The sequence below is a fragment of the Macaca thibetana genome, chromosome 16 (assembly GCF_024542745.1).
Source record: "Macaca thibetana thibetana isolate TM-01 chromosome 16, ASM2454274v1, whole genome shotgun sequence".
In the NCBI taxonomy this organism is placed as follows: domain Eukaryota; kingdom Metazoa; phylum Chordata; class Mammalia; order Primates; family Cercopithecidae; genus Macaca; species Macaca thibetana.
The window spans coordinates 11,404,287-11,421,510 of record NC_065593.1 but is presented as its reverse complement, the minus strand read 5'-3'; the positions used below and the strand labels follow the sequence as shown (position 1 = coordinate 11,421,510).

Sequence of the window (17,224 nt, the reverse complement as noted above, 5' to 3'; positions counted from 1 at the left end):
TGTCTGGCAACCCCAGCCCAGCACAAGACACGGGAGCAGCCGTCTCTGCTGCCCTAACTCGGACGTCTCTCCTGGTGCCCCGTCTCCCAACAGTGCTTTCTGATGCTCAGGCTCTTACAGTTGCTGTATCCCCACATCCAAGCCCCTTAACTCTCCCAACCTGGGAACTGAGAGGAAGAAGGGCAAGTGTCCAAGAGCGCCGGCTGTGATGCCTAACGGCCTACGACTTCCAACCAGGTGGCTGCAAAGCCTGGCTTGGCCCTCGGCGAATCTTGGCATCCTGACTCCCAGCTGGACTATGTGTGAGCTCAGGAGCAGGTGCCCCCAGCCTTAAGCCATCTTGTCTTCTATCAGCTTCTTATACTGGTAGGGCAGTGACACCCTCTAAACACACATTCATAAAAGATCACAGGAGAGAAAAATCAATCATAGGGAGAAAGTGGATCGAAGGGAGGCCGGAGGAGAGCACAGGACAGGCTGCCCTGAAATACCGGCTGGGTGACCTTGGCCAAGTTCTTCACTCACTCCAGGCCTTAGTTTTTTCATCTGCAAAACTGAGGAAGTAACAGCCCTACCTTCAAAGGGTCACTTCAGGGTAAATGACATATGTATACAGCTGAGCACATTGCTGTGCACATATTATGTACCCAATACATGGTATCTGTTATTAGTTACTTTTAAATAGAAGTCCAAACTTGGGGAGGATGGGCAAGTCAACGAAATACTTAGGACCCAATTAATTTTGCAAACAAATATTCTTAAAATTTCAAAATTAAATGTTTTATTTTATTTTGTATTACCTGCATTTCTTCAAGCATACCTGAATGCCCCTTTCCTGCCATTCCCCTGCCTGAGATTCACCCACACATCTGCCCGCACGGCCGTGGCACCAGTTCCCAGGGCCATTCCAGGCACTAGCCATCAGCATGCCTAAAAGTGTCCTCCCCCTTACAGCTTTTCCCTATCAGCAACCCAGGGTCAAACACTTTGATAGTTAATGGAGGGTGTTCAGAACAGGTCTTTGATATCCCAGACAGAGAGGTGCATTGGTGAAAACAGTGTCCAGCCACAGGGTGTCCAATCCTAGGCAGTATCCCCACAGATCACCCCCTTGAAATAGGAGTGGGTTGCATCTCTCAGATCCCATCCAGATCAGACATTTTAGGAGAGGGGAAAGAAAAGGGGTTGCTGATGCCTGCAGGGAACCCCATTTACCATCACAAGTAGGTGAAGGATGTTATGGACACCTTCCCAGTTCCCCCAGTGTGGGACTTCTCCCTCGGGTGCCATAACTCAAAGCCCTCTGGTCACACTGCTAACATCCCTGATGACAGGGAGATCACCACCCTATGGGGTCACAGTCGGGCTGGTCTTGCAGTTTAAAAGCAATGTCCACTGAAGATCGCTGCGCTTCACCCTACGAATGCTACATCTTGATGGCAAAGCAGAAGGAAAATTACCCAAATACTGAGCTCCAATCTGCCTCCCTTCTAGGATGGATGTGCCGAGCTATCCATGCACGCTCGGGAAAACCAGCCAGAAGAAACAGCCTTCAACGACTGTGTCAGGAGACAGAAATTTCTATTCGTGGAAAAGGCCTTGATGGTCAGGGGGATAAGTGGATTGCAGATTAAGTATCAGAGTCCCCAGAGAGCTTGAGTTAAGAAAAGAACTCACAAGTGTCACTCTCCGGATGCTGCTGGCAGCAGGCAGCATCAGACATTCCTGCCAACTTTCCAAGGCTTGAGACCCCACACGTTGACCTCCAGGCTCCCAGGATACCCATTTCCGGGGCTCAAAACACTCTCTCCTTGAACCCTCCATTTACTGCACCTCTCTTGAGAGATGATGTTTCCAAACCCAGGTACATCTCTCCCTCCTCTGCCGCCACTACCATCTTTCCTGGTCTCTTCCGGTCACCTGTCAACTTCCCACCCCTGCCTGGACAACGTCTATGAATCAAATCACATCATATTGCTGCTTAAGACCTTCTAACATCCTCCTTCCACAAGCAGAATAAAACTCACTTATTGGGGCCTAGAAAATCTTGCACACTCTGATGCTTGCTTCCCCTGCCTCTGAGCTCACCTGCCCAGGTCTGTCTGGTGCCAAAGATAAGCCCCTTTATACTGTTTCCTCAACCTAGGCACAGATCTCTACCCTGAATGTAGCACAGCTGGAGCTACAGAAATTGTGCCTTGGTGAGAGGTGGAGGCAACAGGGATCTCTGTGTATCTTCTAAGGTACAAGTGATTTTGTAGAAAGAAAAAAAGCACCTTTTTTCTAGTATTCGGTTAGCAAATCTAAAAAGTGTAGATAATCCGGCTGGGCGCAGTGGCTCACACCTGTAATCCCAACACTTTGGGAGGCCAAGGCGGGTGGACTGCCTGAGGCCAGGAGCTTGAGACCAGCATGGCCAACATGGTGAAACCCTGTCTCTACTTAAAAAAAAAAAAAAAAAAAAAACAGCTTGGTGTGGTGGCACACACCTGTACCCAGCTACTCAGGAGGCTGAGACAGGAGAATCGCTTGAACCCAGGAGATGGAGGCTGCAGTGAGCCAAGATTGCACCACTGCACTCCAGCCTGGGTGAGACAGAGTGAGACTGTCTCAAAAAATCCATTCTGCACAGTGGTGAAAACAAGTTTTTACTTATTTATTGTTCCTTGGGGTCTTTGGACACTTGTTTTTTTGAAGTGTACAATTTAGTGGTTTTTAATATATTCACAGGGTTGTATGACCATCCCTACTAACTGATTCCAGAAAGGGGTGATCTAATTTTGAAAGTCACGATAACTTTCACATGCAAATGGCCCAGGACCATTCCCAGAATGTTCAGAAGTACAGGACTCTGCATTTCTAAAAATTTATTTATTGTGGAAAAAAAAAATACACCTAGCATGCAACTGACCATTTTAGCCATTTTTAAGAATACAGTTCAGTGGCAGGAAGTACATTCACACGGCTGTGCCACCATCGCCACCATCCACCCACAGAACTTTCTTGAATCTTGCAAAACCAAAACTCTGTGTTCGCTAAGTGATCTGCAAAAGTTTCAGAACTATAGGATTATCCAAGCTGGAGCTCTCTGAAGATCCTGTGCCCCCACCGCCTCACAATTCTGATGAGTACAGTGAGGCCCGAGGAGGTGAAGCCCTTGTCCAACGTCACTCACGTAAGTGACAAGCAGGTCTGGAGCCCACGTTCATTTATTGAGGCGGATTCTAGTCTCCTGCCTTCACTGAGCATTGGAGAAAATGGCCCTCCGCTTACCTACATTCTGGTTGAAGTGTCTGTAATGTGAACAAAAGTCCTGCTGAATCCCTGAGATTTAGAGAATGAGCTGGACTCCAAGAGGATCCCAAGTTCCTGTCTCGGGTATAAAATTTAACCCCAGCCCTTCAGGCTCCAATGAGAAAGGCCCCTCCACTATGAGATCCAGGTCCCTCCTACCCATCCTAGGAGTCCACTCTCAGTCATCGGGGTCATGCTGTGGGGGAAACTGAGGCACTGCTTACCCAGAAGTAGTCGCAGTAGCTCCACTCGGTCGGTTTCAGCAGCTGCTGTTCCGGCATCGTGTCTGGGTGAGGGAACGTCACACAGTTTATCTGTAGGGCACAGAACAAGAAAGAATGACTCTGCTGGAGACTGGAATAGTGAGGAAGGCTTTGCTCCCGGGGGACATGGCACTACAGCAGCCTCCATATTGACAGAACATGCACAGGGATCTTCCCGTGCTCCAGGGGCCAGCACTTCATATGAGGGGCAACAGGCGCTCACCACCAACCCAGACGGGCTGTGAACCAGTACCACCTCTCCAGAGGGCAGTTTACTAGGATCAAAATTGCAAACATCCAGTGCCTTTGACCCAGCAATTGCACAAGAGTCTATCCTACAGATACAGTTGCATGGGGGCGGTGATGTCCATACACGCTTTTTCACGACAGCACTATTTACGGCAGTTAAAGGCCGGAAAACAACTCCAATGTCCATCAGCAGGGGAATGGTTACACAAAGTATGAGACAGACATCTATGGAAATCAGAAAGGACGCAGTGATAAAGTTCTTAAATTTAATTAGAAAAGTGGCCGGGCGCGGTGGCTCACGCCTGTAATCCCAGCACTTTGGGAGGCCGAGGCGGGCGGATCACCTGAGGTCGAGAGTTTGAAACCAGCCTGACCAACATGGAGAAACCCCATCTCTGCTAAAAATACAAAATTAGCTGGGCATGGTGGTGCATGCCTGTAATCCCAGCTAGTCGGGAGGCTGAGGGAGGAGAACCACTTGGACCCAGGAGGCAGAGGTTGCAGTGAGCCGAGATGGCACCAGTGCTCTCTAGCTTTGCAATAAGCTGAGATCATGCCATTGTATGAGCGAAACTCTCTCTCAAAAAAAAAAAAAAAATTTTTAATAAGAAAAGTGTGCCAGTATATTCGGTTAGGTGAAGGTAAGAAAAAAAAGGCAAGCAAAGAGTATTACAGTTCCTTTTTAAAAAGGAAGAGATATACAGTGGACCCTTGAACAACACAGGTTTGAAGTGCAGGGGTTCACTTATATGTATATTTTCTCTCCTGCCTCTGTGACCCGAGACAAGACCAGTCCCTCCTCTTCCTACTCCTCCTTTGCCCATTGAATGTGAAGATGTTGAGGATGAAGACCTTGAGGATGATCCACTTCCATCTAAAGAACAGTAATTACCTTTTTCTTCTTTATAATTGTCTTAACATTTTATTTTCTCTAGTTTACTGTAAGGATACAGTGTATAATACACATAAATATGCAAAATATGTGTTCATGTCAGTGAGGTTTCCACTCAACAAGAGGCTATTAGGAGTTAAGTTCTGGAGGAGTCCAAAGTTATATGTCAGTTTTGGACTATGGGTGGAGAGGGGGCACCCCTAGCCCCTATGTTGTTCAAGGGTCACCTGTATAATACACATTTGGTTATTTGCGTATCGAATACTTCTGGCAACAGGTAACATCATTTGCTTCCAAGGAAAGGAACTGTGTGGGTGAGGGTCAGGGGGAGAGGTTACCTTGCAAATGTTATGTCATGATATGTATCATACAAACAAATACAGCTTCAAAATTATAATCTGGGGGGCCGGGCACGGCGGCTCACACCTGTAATCCCAGCACTTTGGGAGGCCGAGGCAGGCAGATCATGAGGTCAGGAGTTCGAGACCAGCCTGACCAACATGGTGAAACCCCTTCTCTACTAAAAATACAAAAATTAGCCAGGTGTGGTGGTGGGCGCCTGTGATCATAGCTACTCAGGAGGCTGAGGCAGGAAAATTGCTTAAACCCACGAGGTGGAGGTTGCAGTGAGCTGAGACTGTGCCACTGCACTCCAGCCTGGGTGACAGAGCGAGACTCTGTCTCAAAAAAAAAAAAAAAAATTATAATCTGTGCTGCCCGTGTAAGGCTGGCCCTAGCTACGGAGAGTGAAGTACAGAAACTTCTGGGTCGTCTCAGACTTTTCTGCCCAAGCACATCCACAATGCTCCCTGGTTTTTCCCCACTGTGTGGAGGTGGCTTCAGGCCCCAGATTCCCACCTCTCCTAGGACGTGGGCTAATTTGCTTCCTCTGTGGGAACAAGGCCTGAGCCTTATAAGTCTTTAATCCCTCCTTGCAGCCCAAGCACCTGCTGAAGTGGAAAATGTCACACATTAAAAAATGATCCCGCCCTGAGGTTTTGGGCCCAGGACACAAACTCCAAAGCTGGGCGGGGAGTGCAAGCCAGTGAGGTGCCCAAGTGTCACAGAAACTGCAGCTGGGATAGGAGGGCGGACAGCTTCTACTTTGGGCAGGGGTCGGAGGCTACAGAGATGCGTCCAAGGGGCAGATTCTGCTCAGCTTTTGCCAACTGTTGTCAAGCGTTTCTGAGGAGTGCAGTGCTGACAGATTACGTGATGACTCGAGGGAAGCTGAAAATGGGGATTTCTATGCAAAGTGTCTCCATTTCTAAGTGTTGGCAATTAATTCAAGGTTAAAAACCATAATAATCTAAACAATAAAACCATGTAAGCCCAACAAACTCTTCTGCCAGCCAAGTCGGGCCCATGGACCTCCAGTTGTAACCTCTGGTTTGGGAAGCTCCTGGGTGGTTAGAAGTAAATCTAGCCCACACCCCCTCCCCAGCTGCCAGCGCACAGATCTCAGTCGCAGTCTGGGGAGAAGTCCCCGGCAATAGAAGGAGCCTACTCCTCCCAGATCCTGACACGTGGTTAAGGCAAAGGCTGAGGTCCCCACCAACCTAGAGGGAAACACGACTCAGCAGAAGGATCAGGGGCAGGAATGACATGGAGAATCCTGGAGATGACAGGGCTGCACCAAATTCTGCCAAGGATAATCCCTTCTTCTCTTTCTCCTTTTCTTTTCTTTTATTTATTTATTTTTTTGAGACAGAGTCTAGCTCTGTCACTAGGCTGGAGTGCAGCAGCACGATCTTGGCTCACTGCAACCTCTGCTTCCCTGGCTCAAGTTCTCCTGCCTCAGCCTCTCTCAAGTAGCTGGGATTACAGGTGTGCGCCACCACACCTGGCCAGTTTTTGTATTTTCAGTAGAGACAGGATTTCACCACGTTGGCCAGGCTGGTCTCAAACTCCTGACCCCAAGTGATCCGCCCTTCTCGGCCTCCCAAAGTGCTGGGATTACAGGCGTGAGCCACTGTGCTGGGCCTCTTTCTTCTTTACAAAATGTCTAACTTCTAAGAATACAACATTATCCATGTAAGATTCCTGGCCAGGGCATGGTGGCTCACATCTGCAATCCCAACATTTTGGGAGGCCAAGGTGGGCAGATCGCTTGAGCTCAGGAGTTCGAGACCAGCCTGGGCAAAATAGCACGACCTTGTCTCTACAAAAAATAAAAAACAAAACTAGCCAGGCATGGTGGTGCATGCCTGTAGTCCCAGCTACTTGGGAGGCTGAAGCAGGAGGATCTCTTGAGCCTGGGAGGTTGAGGCTGCAGTAAGTTATGATTATATCACTACACTTTAAAGCCTGGGTTAAAAAAAATCCTATCAAAAATATTTAATCTGAATTTAATGATGAGTGGGGAAAATCAAGATCGTTTTTTAAAAGGTACCTTGTGGCAGGGCATGGTGGCTCACGCCTGTAATCCCAGCACTTTGGGAGGCCCAGGTGGGCAGATCACAAGGTCAGAAGTTCGAGACCAGCCTGGACAACACAGTGAAACCCTGTCTCTACTAAAAATACAAAAATTAGCCGGGCGTGGTGGTGGGCACATGTAATCCCAGTTACTCAAGAGGCCGAGTCAGGAGGATCATTTGAACCTGGGAGGTGGAGGTTGCAGTGAGCTGAGATCGCGCCATTGCACTCCAGCCTGGGCGACAGGGCGAGACTCTGTCTCAAAAAAAAAAAAAAAAAAAGGCACAGCTTCTTAAACTCTAAAAAATGAGCACTGTGATGAATTAAAAAAAACAAAGGCTAGATGAAGATCGGCTGGGGCTGGAGAGTTTTCTCCCAGGTGTCAGCAGCCTGAGTGAGAGAAGGGAAGGGCCAGTTCTTGAGGCCAGCATCAGAAAACTGTCTCCCCAAGCCGTGGTTTCGGGCTGAGTCCCCAAGGTGTGTCCAGAGGCAAGTCTCCTTTCTGGGCCTCCATAACCCACTGCCAAGCAGGCAATCATGAAAACAAGGGACGGATTTCAAAAGCACACAGATTCCTTATTTTGTGTTCCAGTTATTCTCATTTCAACAAATTACGGTCATCACGGTCCGCCTTTATTTTGCTTAATAATGCAGTCCATGAAAATTTCAATCAAATTTAATGATAAATTAACTATGACATTAAAGTAAATTGAGCATTAAGAATGATGGAACAGGCCGGGCGCGGTGGCTCAAGCCTGTAATCCCAGCACTTTGGGAGGCCGAGACGGGTGGATCACGAGGTCAGGAGATCGAGACCATCCTGGCTAACACGGTGAAACCCCGTCTCTACTAAGAAATACAAAAAACTAGCCGGGCGAGGTGGCGGGCGCCTGTAGTCCCAGCTACTCGGGAGGCTGAGGCAGGAGAATGGCGTGAACCCGGAAGGCGGAGCTTGCAGTGAGCTGAGATCCGGCCACTGCACTCCAGCCTGGGCTACAGAGCGAGACTCCGTCTCAAAAAAAAAAAAGAATGATGGAACAAGCAGAGTTTTGGGTACTCAGAGGCGGGTCTAAATGCCTTCTGGAGTGGCCTGCCCTGCAGGTATCTCTCCCCTTTCCCTTGCCTTCCCTCACCCAAACTGCTCTTGGCCTTGCCTTCTTGTTGGGGAAACATTTTCCTACAAAGAAAGGACTTTCCCATGTCAGGAAGAGGCTTGGCCAAACGCGGGGCAGGCAGGAGGGGAAATGGGTCTTGGCCAGTCTTGTTTCCCAGAATCTTCCTGAGTTGACTTACCCTCGGAGTGAAGATGCCACCGCCCACCCCAGGAGACCTGTGCAGACAGACCCTGCTAGCCAGAGTGGGAGACGGTACCAAGGACAGCCTCTTCAATGATGCATCCTGGCTGGCTCCAAGCCAATCATCTAAAAGGCCATGGAAGTCCTGAGGAGGGCTGAGACCCGCCTAAGCACCACTCAGTCCCCTTCTTGTCCCAGAGTCGAGGATGAACATGCCTCAGAGTCACCTAGAGGACATAGGATGCTGGGTCCCACCTCCTAGTGTCTGATTCAGGAGCTCCGAATGGGGTCTGAGTTCTCGAGTGATGCTGAAGGTCGGGGGACCACACTTTGAGAACGAGCATTCGCGATCAATTCAGCGGGGATGGGACGGCCCCTGGGGGAGACCTTGTGTCCACCAGAATGGAAGACAAGCCACAGAGATAAACAAACCACAGAGCCCTGCTCTTAAGATCCTACATGGTAAGTGGGCAAAGGACATACACAGACACTTTTTTATTCTTTTTTTTTTTTTGAGACGAAGTTTTGCTTTTGTCGCCCAGGCTGGAGTACAACGGCACGATCTCAGCTCACTGCAAACTCCGCCTCCCGGGTTCAAGCCATTCTCCTGCCTCAGCCTCTTGAGTAGCTGGGATTACAGGTGCCCACCACCATGCCTGGCTAATTTTTGTATTTTTAGTAGAGATGGGGTTTCACCATGTTGGTCAGGCTGGTCTTGAACTCCTGACCTTCAGATGATCCACCCACCTTGGCCTCCCAAAGTGTTGGGATTACAGGCGTGAGTCACTGCGCTCGGCCCAGACACTTTTCAAAAGAAGACATATATGCAGCCAACAAGCATATGCAAAAATGCTCATCACCGCTAATCATTAAAGGCAAATCGAAACCACAATGAGATACCATGGCATGCCAATCAGAATGGCTATCATTAAAAAGTCAAAAAATAACAGGTGCTGGCGAGACTGCAGAGAAAAGGGAACACTTATACACGGTTGGAGGGAGTGTAAATGAGTTCAACCATGTGGAAAGCAAAGTGGTGATTCCTCAAAGAACTAAAAACAGAACTACCATGTGACCCAGCAATCCCATTACTGGGTATATACCCAAAGGAATAGAAATCTTTCTACATAAAGACACATGTACGCATATGTTCATTGCAGCACTATTCACAATAGCAAAAACATGGAATCATCTTAAATGCCCATCAACGATAGGCTGGATAAAGGAAATGTGGTACATGAACAACATGCAATACTATGCAGCCGTAACAAAGAATAAGATCAAGTCCTTTGTAGGGACATGGATGGAGCCGGAGGCCATAATCCTTAGCAAACTAATGCAGGAACAGAAAACAGGTTGGGGCAGAAGAGTAAAAGCAGTAGAATGTGGGAATTCGTTAAGGACCCATCACCCTGCTGCTTCTGCCACTCCTTCAGGACACCAGTCCTCAGGTAGAGCCCGGAGGTGCCTGCCACTGTCTCTGTCCTCTCTCATTTTGGGATTTCTCCCTCCCAGGAAGCCCACTGGGATTTCTCCAAATCCTCACTCCTGCAGGGGCCAGCCCTGACTCAGACACCCTCTCTCGGGCTTTGCATGTATTCTCATTTTATCTTCCTACCAACTCCACAGGGGAGGAAGAACAGCCTCATTGTATATGGGGAAACCGAGGATCACAGAAGCAAGGTATCCGAATCTAGACCCAGCTGACTGCAGAGTTCAAGCTTCGACCACGAAGCTATGTGATGGGCTATTTGCTCATCCACTTTGCATTCAAACATCCGTCGAAAGGCTGCTCAGTGCCACATGCTACGTTAGATCTTCCCAGCAATCTGCATGCAATATATTTGTAATGATATGTCTCGTGATGGTTTATTTCACGTTTCTCCTCCTTGCCAGACAGCCTGCTCTGTGAGGGGATGGGAACCATCTTTTCCCTGCTGTTTCCCTCCTCGCTGGTACACTGTTGGGTACACAGTGGCTGCTCAGGAGATGTTCCTTGGTGCAGTGGCCGGAGGCTAGGGATGTAAGGCACCATCTCCGCTCTCAACAGTTCCATCAACAAGTCACTGTAATTCTTCGGGATAAACCTGCCAGTGGAGTAAGCCCGAGGTGCTGAGGTTACTGGAAGGACTGGGGGTCCAGGGGAGGAATCTTAGATTTAGGTAATAATAGTAGGCCCCAGCAGACAGAGGGGTGGGAAGGTGAGAAGGATACTGCAGGAAGGGAAAGGACCCAGGATGAGAGGATATGCCCCACAGGTGGGGACCGTGTTGCTCAGTTTGGCGGAGCTCAGAGTCAGGGAGTAGACAAGACTGGGGTGAGAGGTGGTCTTGCAGGGGTGCCGAGGTCTATCCTGAAAGCAGGACAGCGGGGACCACAGAAGCACCCTGCAGGAGAGTAACGATTCATCAGGCTGCTGCCTGGGGTAAGCACCCCCACTACAGCACAGAGGACAGGCTGGAGGTAGAACGCGACTGCAGTGATGGGGGGACGGAGGGTCATGCAGTGACGGGGAAGTCTGCAGTGATGGGGGACGGAGGGTCATGATAGCAGCCAGGAGCAGTGTAGTCAAGCGGGGATTAGAAGCAGCCTGGGATACTCTACAAGTAGCCTTGACACCACCATGAAGTCAATTCAGTGATGCCCATCCAGGGGCAATTTTACCCCCACCCCAGAAACATGTAGCAATGTGGAGACATTACTGGTTGTCACAGCTGGGTGGGGTCGGGGATGGATGCTATTGGCCTCTGATGGAAGGGGGCCAGGGAAGCTGATAAACATCTACAATGCATGGGACAGTCCCCCAACAACAAAGAGCTATCCAACCCAAAATGTCAATGGTGCTGAGGTTGAGAAACCCTGAGTTCACTGACCTGGGTGGAGAGGAAGCATGTTTCCATCCGTGGGGATAGAAGATGGGAGAACAGTCCCTTCAGAGAGAGGGAGGCAGTGGCAGCAGAGGGGCATGGTGAGAGCTGTGTGTGTGCGCATGTCCCAGAAGCTACCGGAGCCTCAGTGTTTATTTGCAACGGTCTAGTGCAAACTTATGCACAGATGAGGAAACTGAGACACAGAATGTTTACCTCTCTAGTTCACGGTAAGTGGCAGAGCAGGGTCTAGAACCAGCTTCCTAATTCCTGGGCCACCACTTTTAACCTTGCTGTGTCCTTTCTGTGACCTCTAGACCTCCAAATCAGGGTTCCTATGTTCCTGGATCAGAAGGGCTGGGAGGGCCACATAGCTCCATCCTACGGTGCTCCAAAGCCCAGGGAGGGAAGAGAAGGTGGGAGAAGACTTTCCACATATGGATTCCTGTCCTCCCCTGGGTGACATTTTCCAGATGGTTAACACCAGGGTCCAGCTACACCTCTGAAAAGACCTCCCAGGCATAGCAGGAGCCTCACTGCCATCCTAAAGATCCACTTTCTGTTTGTTCAACAAAAGCAAATAATGCGCCAGCCACAGTTCTCAGCGTTTTACGTGTATTAGCTCATTTAATCCTCACAACAGCCCTGCAAGGCAGGTGCTATTATTCTCCCCATTGTACAGATAAGGAAACTGAGGCACAGAGAGGCTAAGTCACCTATGCAGGATCACACAGTTTGTGCATGCAATGGTGGACCAGGGTCTGAACCCAGGCAAGCCGGCTTCAGTCTAGGCTCTCAGCCTCTGTCACACTACCTTTCCAACACACTGAAGTGTAAATGTGCCCGCTCCCCACCCAAGACAGGGGCTCAAAAAGGAAGGATGCTCAAGAGGGAGCCAGGGGGGGAGCACGCCTCCCCATGTGTACTGTGCAGGGCGAGTTCCGGCAGGCGGTCCCACCCTCACTTTCCCGGAGACCAGTGTCCTCAGCAAAGCTGCATCTTTGCTCTTGCACCAACTCTGTTGCTTCCAACCCTCAGGTAAATGGAGGGACACCCTCGTCCCTCCCCTGCGGCTGGGGTCCACTGTGCAGCTGGCGTTCCTTCAGGGCTTCTCCGCACAGGAGCAGCCAGAAGCACAAGGGCTGCCTCCCAGAAGCTCTCTGAGGGGTACGCAATGGGACATGCCAGCTAGAAAACCACCTGGCCGGGGTGTGAGAGCCACTGAACACACGTGTGACCCACCCAAGGCGTCCGACATAGGGAGGCCCCAAGGCACGCCCCTCCCCCGAGTCCTGGCCCAGCAGGAGCCTGTGGGGAGCAGAGGCCACACACAGGCTCCTTGCACGGCCTGTTTGACCACCTTGCCTGCCGCAGAGAAGGGAAAATGGTTTGACAACACAGGGCTCAAGTCCAACTGTCTCTGAATTTTCTCCCAGAGGAAAGTGGATCGGGGACGGTATGGGAGAGGAAAAAGCCAGCTCCGGAGCTCTGTGGAACAGAGAACAGGAGAAGAGATGACCCCAGGGGTTCACCTCCAGCCCCTAGCTCCCACCCCGGGTTCTGTGGCTACGCTGGGAAGCCCTGAAGCTGAGGACCACAGGAGTCCCCACACTCCTCTTCCCAGGTGAGAGTGTGGCCGGGTGGCTCTGTTGCCCTCTTTTCTGAAACCCTCTAGATTCAGACGCGTTCATGCTCCTGCCAAGGGCTGTGAGCTGCCGCGAGCACCCGTCACTCCTAATCAAACAGCACACTCCACCTGCCAGCCCCACACTAGGGACAGTGGAAACAAGACCCAGCAAGGCTGCCAGACCCTGACTGCTGCTGTCAGGAAGCCCACGTGTCTATCCCCCGAAAACTAGCTCGAGGCTATGGGTGGGGAAGAAGGAGCGTCAGAATCCAGCTCCATTCTTGCTCTGGACCCACCACCCTTTGCTGCCCAGGCCTGGAAACTTCTGCTCTGTGGGATCAGACAGCACGGGAAGCGGCTCACCTCATCCCTACATACCACGGACAGGGAAGTTCACGTCCCAGCCTCCTGAGACCTGAACCATCCCCTCCCCGCTGAGTGTCTCCTTCTTGGGAAACCATGAACTCTGGAAGATGAGAACCCAGAGAAAGAGGCTGAGCATGGGAGAGCAGTGCGTGTGGAAGGGAAAAGGCACCTGTGGGCCAAGGCCAAGGCCAGGTGGTACACTGGGGAGTGTCCTGGGCCGGCAGCCAGGAGACCTGGGTTCAAGCCCTGAGCTCTGCTCCCCACTTGTTTTGTAACCTGTGGTCCCTCCTTTGCTCAGTTTCCTAGGCAAAAAAATTCTTCAAGGCAAGAGTGTTTACTTAAAACCTCTGGGGCACTGGTTCAAATGCAGATTTTCCTGTCTGGCCCCAGAGAAAACAACTTGTATAGCCAGGGTGTCATCTGCATTTTAAACAAAGGTCTTGGAGGTTTCAGAGTACACTTGGCAGACTCCCTCATGAGAAGCAATGACATGGCTCAGCAGGAAGGAACAGGGAAGGCAGGCGTGGGCGAGGTGTGCTGCCCGCTCTGACCACACCTGAAGCTCTGGCTGCAAGACGAAGTCCAGCAGGTGCCCCACCCCGTGGCCCGGGCACCATCACTAAACGCCTTTAAGACAACCCTCCATGACGTAACACTCTGCTTTTCACTTTGCATTTTTGTTTTCCTTTTAGAATTCAAATACGTCTCCCACTCCCACCCCCCACTTTCTCCTCCCCCTCCTTTTTATGTATTTCCGAAGACGGTGGAGAGCTCCTGCTGTGTCCCAGCATTCTGGGGCATTTTGTGACAATTTGAAGATGGGCCACTGTACCCTCTGGAACTCTGCACCCGAGCCTGCCCACACCCCCTCCCCACCAGCTCCATCAACTCTACCAGTAACGCAAAGGCTGCTGCTACCCACGGTCCAAGCAGGCTGAGTCGTTCTGCCCCGCCCTTGGAGACACTGTCCACCAGCACAGGGCATTCCAAAGGAGCTCATGACACAAGGAACCCAAGCCAGCTCCAGAAGGGGCACTGTGGTAAGGGCATAGATTTCAAATCCTGATACTTCCCAGCTGGGTGACCGTGAGCAAGGTGCAGCTCTGTGCCTCAGTCTCCCCATCTGTCAACAGGGTGATATACTGTGTACAGAGCACTTACTATATGCAGGCTCTGTTCTAAGTGCTTTCCATGGATGGACCCATTTAGTCCCTACACCATCCCTAAGGCACAGACCACCCGCCACCCCCCCCCCATTTCCCCACTTGATGGTTATTGACTGAGACGGGAAGGAGTCAAGAAACTTGCCCCAGGCTGCTGCCCAGTCATTAATATAACTGACACTCTGGCCTCAGAGTCCATGTTCATCGTCGTTACACTATATTGATTCTACAACTCACACTTCCTATAGCTAATGGACAATTAAATGAGCTGCTTGGATCCCTACTTGCGCATCATAAATGCACACAAAAGTTGCGGCAATTGCCATCGTTAATTGTTTACCTAAACTTTTTCTCCCAAAGCAGGATGTGCAGCCTGGATGAAGCAGGGAAATACACCCACTCATGGTTTTGTCTCTACGGGGGTGGTCGGAATGGCTCAGAGCTGTGTGAGTTGGAGTCTAAGAGAGCAACCCCCCGTTCCCTGCTCTCCTGCATTTGTGCCAAAATAGCAAACCTGGGGCCACACTTCTCAGGTCTGTGCCTCTGAGGGGGGCAATGATGTCCAGCCCCACCTGCCCCAAGCACAGGGCTGAGGAGCAGAGGTGGGGTGTGGGGCTCCCCCTCACCTGTGCATGGGGATGGGCGGGCGGGGGGGCTCCCCCTCATATCCACATGGGGGTGGGCATCTCGAAGCGCCCTGGAAGGCAGGCTGGCCACCTAGGCAGAAGCTGCCTGCTCCCATCAGGAACTCCTAGGAACTCTAAGGGCGCTTTCTCTTGCTTTTAACTTTGACATCTTCCAGAAGTTACCCCGCACAAAAGCAACCCCGCCGCGGCTGTAATTTACACGTCACTTCACTTGCGCTGAGCGCAGTCCACCCCCTTCAACCCACTCCCGCACGCGTACCTTCCCCTCCTGCCCTGAAAAAAATGGCTTCTGCATCATCCCAGCCACCCTCCTTCCACTTGTTCACCAGGAGAGAAGTGAAATGTGAAACTGACAGGAGAAGGGGAGGTGGGAGGGGGACGTGGATGGGGAACTTCAGCAAAATCCGAGCTTTGGAACTTCCCTGTCTCCAGGTTGGGCATCACTTCTGCTTGGCGGTCCACATCGCCATGGCAACAGCCCAGCCAAATGCCCCAGCTCGCAGCCACCCTGAGAGTCCCCTTCTGGAGCCACTTACCGTGATGGTGTTTTCCTTGCTCTGCTTTTTGCTTGGTGATGAGGATCCCAGGTTCTGGGGAGAGAGGCAAGAAATATCATCAAAGCTGTTCTCCATATTGGACATTTTTCCCCCCCATTCAGGTTCCCTGAGGGTGGAGGCGCTGGGGAAGTTCAGGGATGCTCAGTCTGCTGTCAACTCCTAAGTCACCATATTCTGGGCCAGGGCAGGCAGGGGTCTCCCTGACCCCACGCTGTTCCCACACCCAGCTCTCAGGCGAAAGGCAAATTAAGGAAGCCTCCTGCACAGGCTCTGAGAGAACTGCTCCAAACCAGGTCCCCCCTCCTCTTCTCTCAGTCTGTGATTTGGGGAGTTAACCCCTCCTCTGCCCTCTGCTGGTGAACGTTCTGCGTGCCGCTTGCCGCCTGAAGCCCCGGAATCCACTGGGGAGAAGAGAGTTAAGGCCACCACCTCCTGGCACTGAGGACTCAGCACACGACATTTTATTCTGAAACCCCCGGGTCCAAAACATCAAACCTAAACACACACAATGTGCACTGAGGCGCTGCTCGGTCACCTCCCCGACTCCCCGGTTCCCCAACCCCGTGAGCCAGGAGGGATTTCTCAGCCAAGCCAACTTCCAGCTTCCATTCAGTCTTTAGATTGCCTTTTGACGTCTTTCACTGCCAGCAAGAAAACCAGAGTCCCAAGTACCTCTGAGCCTTGAGGTCCTCAGCAGCCTGCCAAAGTCCTGGGATTGGTCTGGCAGAGAAAATTAAGGACTGCCAGTGGAAAATGCCACATGTGTCCTAACAGACTATGACTCTGAAGAGTATTTGATACTGGGTCTCTGTTGTTCTATTAGCAATTACGTTAGGGGTTCAATACCAGAGATCCCCAAGCAGGACCGGGGATGTCTCCCATCCTGAGCCACACAGCGACCTGGGAAGCAGCCTTACCCTTAAGGCACCGCAGGCGGTCATCATACATGTGTCCCAGGACTTGTGCATGACCTTACTCTTTTTTTTTTTTTTTTTTTTTTTTTAAGATGGAGTCTCACTCCGTCACTCAGGCTGGAGTGCAGTGGTATCATTGTGGCTCGCAGCAACCCATGCCTCGCAGGGTCAAGCAATTATCCTGCCTCAGCCTCCTGAGCAGCTGGGATTACAGGTGCCCGCCAGCACACCCGGCTATTTTTTGTATTTTTAGTAGACACAGGGTTTCAACATGTTGGCCTAGCTGGTCTCGAACTCTTGACCAGGCAATCCACCTGCCTCGGCCTCCCAAAGTGCTGGAATTACAGGCATGAGCCACTGCAGCTGGCCTGGCCTTACTCTTCCTTAGTAGAAGATAAGGAAGTGGTTGCCACTTTATAGATAAAGGCCAGAAAAAGCATGGAGGGGCTTCAACAAGAGGGAATCACTGGCTCGGGGTGGGGGGCACCCCACCCCTCAGGCCAGCACGACCCTAGACACCTGGCCGAATGACCATCTGCAGGTGAGGGCCAGCTTTTGCCTCAGAAACCCATCAGCAAATTAGGTAAACCAGGGAGCTTGACTATGCCCCTGCTAAGTTCTCATGCCCTTACTCCATACAGTCTTACTTGGGTTGCCAATTAAAGTCATCTCAGG

General features: G+C 51.1%; 1 protein-coding gene across 4 annotated transcripts in view; it reads right to left on the bottom strand.

Moving 5' to 3' along the window:
- The window catches only part of GAS7 (growth arrest specific 7), a 289,764-nt gene that overhangs the window by 33,443 nt on the left and 239,097 nt on the right, over window positions 1-17,224 (bottom strand). For all 4 annotated transcript variants that reach the window (XM_050765349.1, XM_050765352.1, XM_050765351.1 and 1 more), the window contains exons 5-6: window positions 15,615-15,668; window positions 3,519-3,608 (exon numbers count right to left, since the gene is read on the bottom strand). In XM_050765349.1, the coding sequence (XP_050621306.1) occupies window positions 3,519-3,608; window positions 15,615-15,668 (144 nt within the window). The remainder of the gene's footprint in view (window positions 1-3,518; window positions 3,609-15,614; window positions 15,669-17,224) is intronic.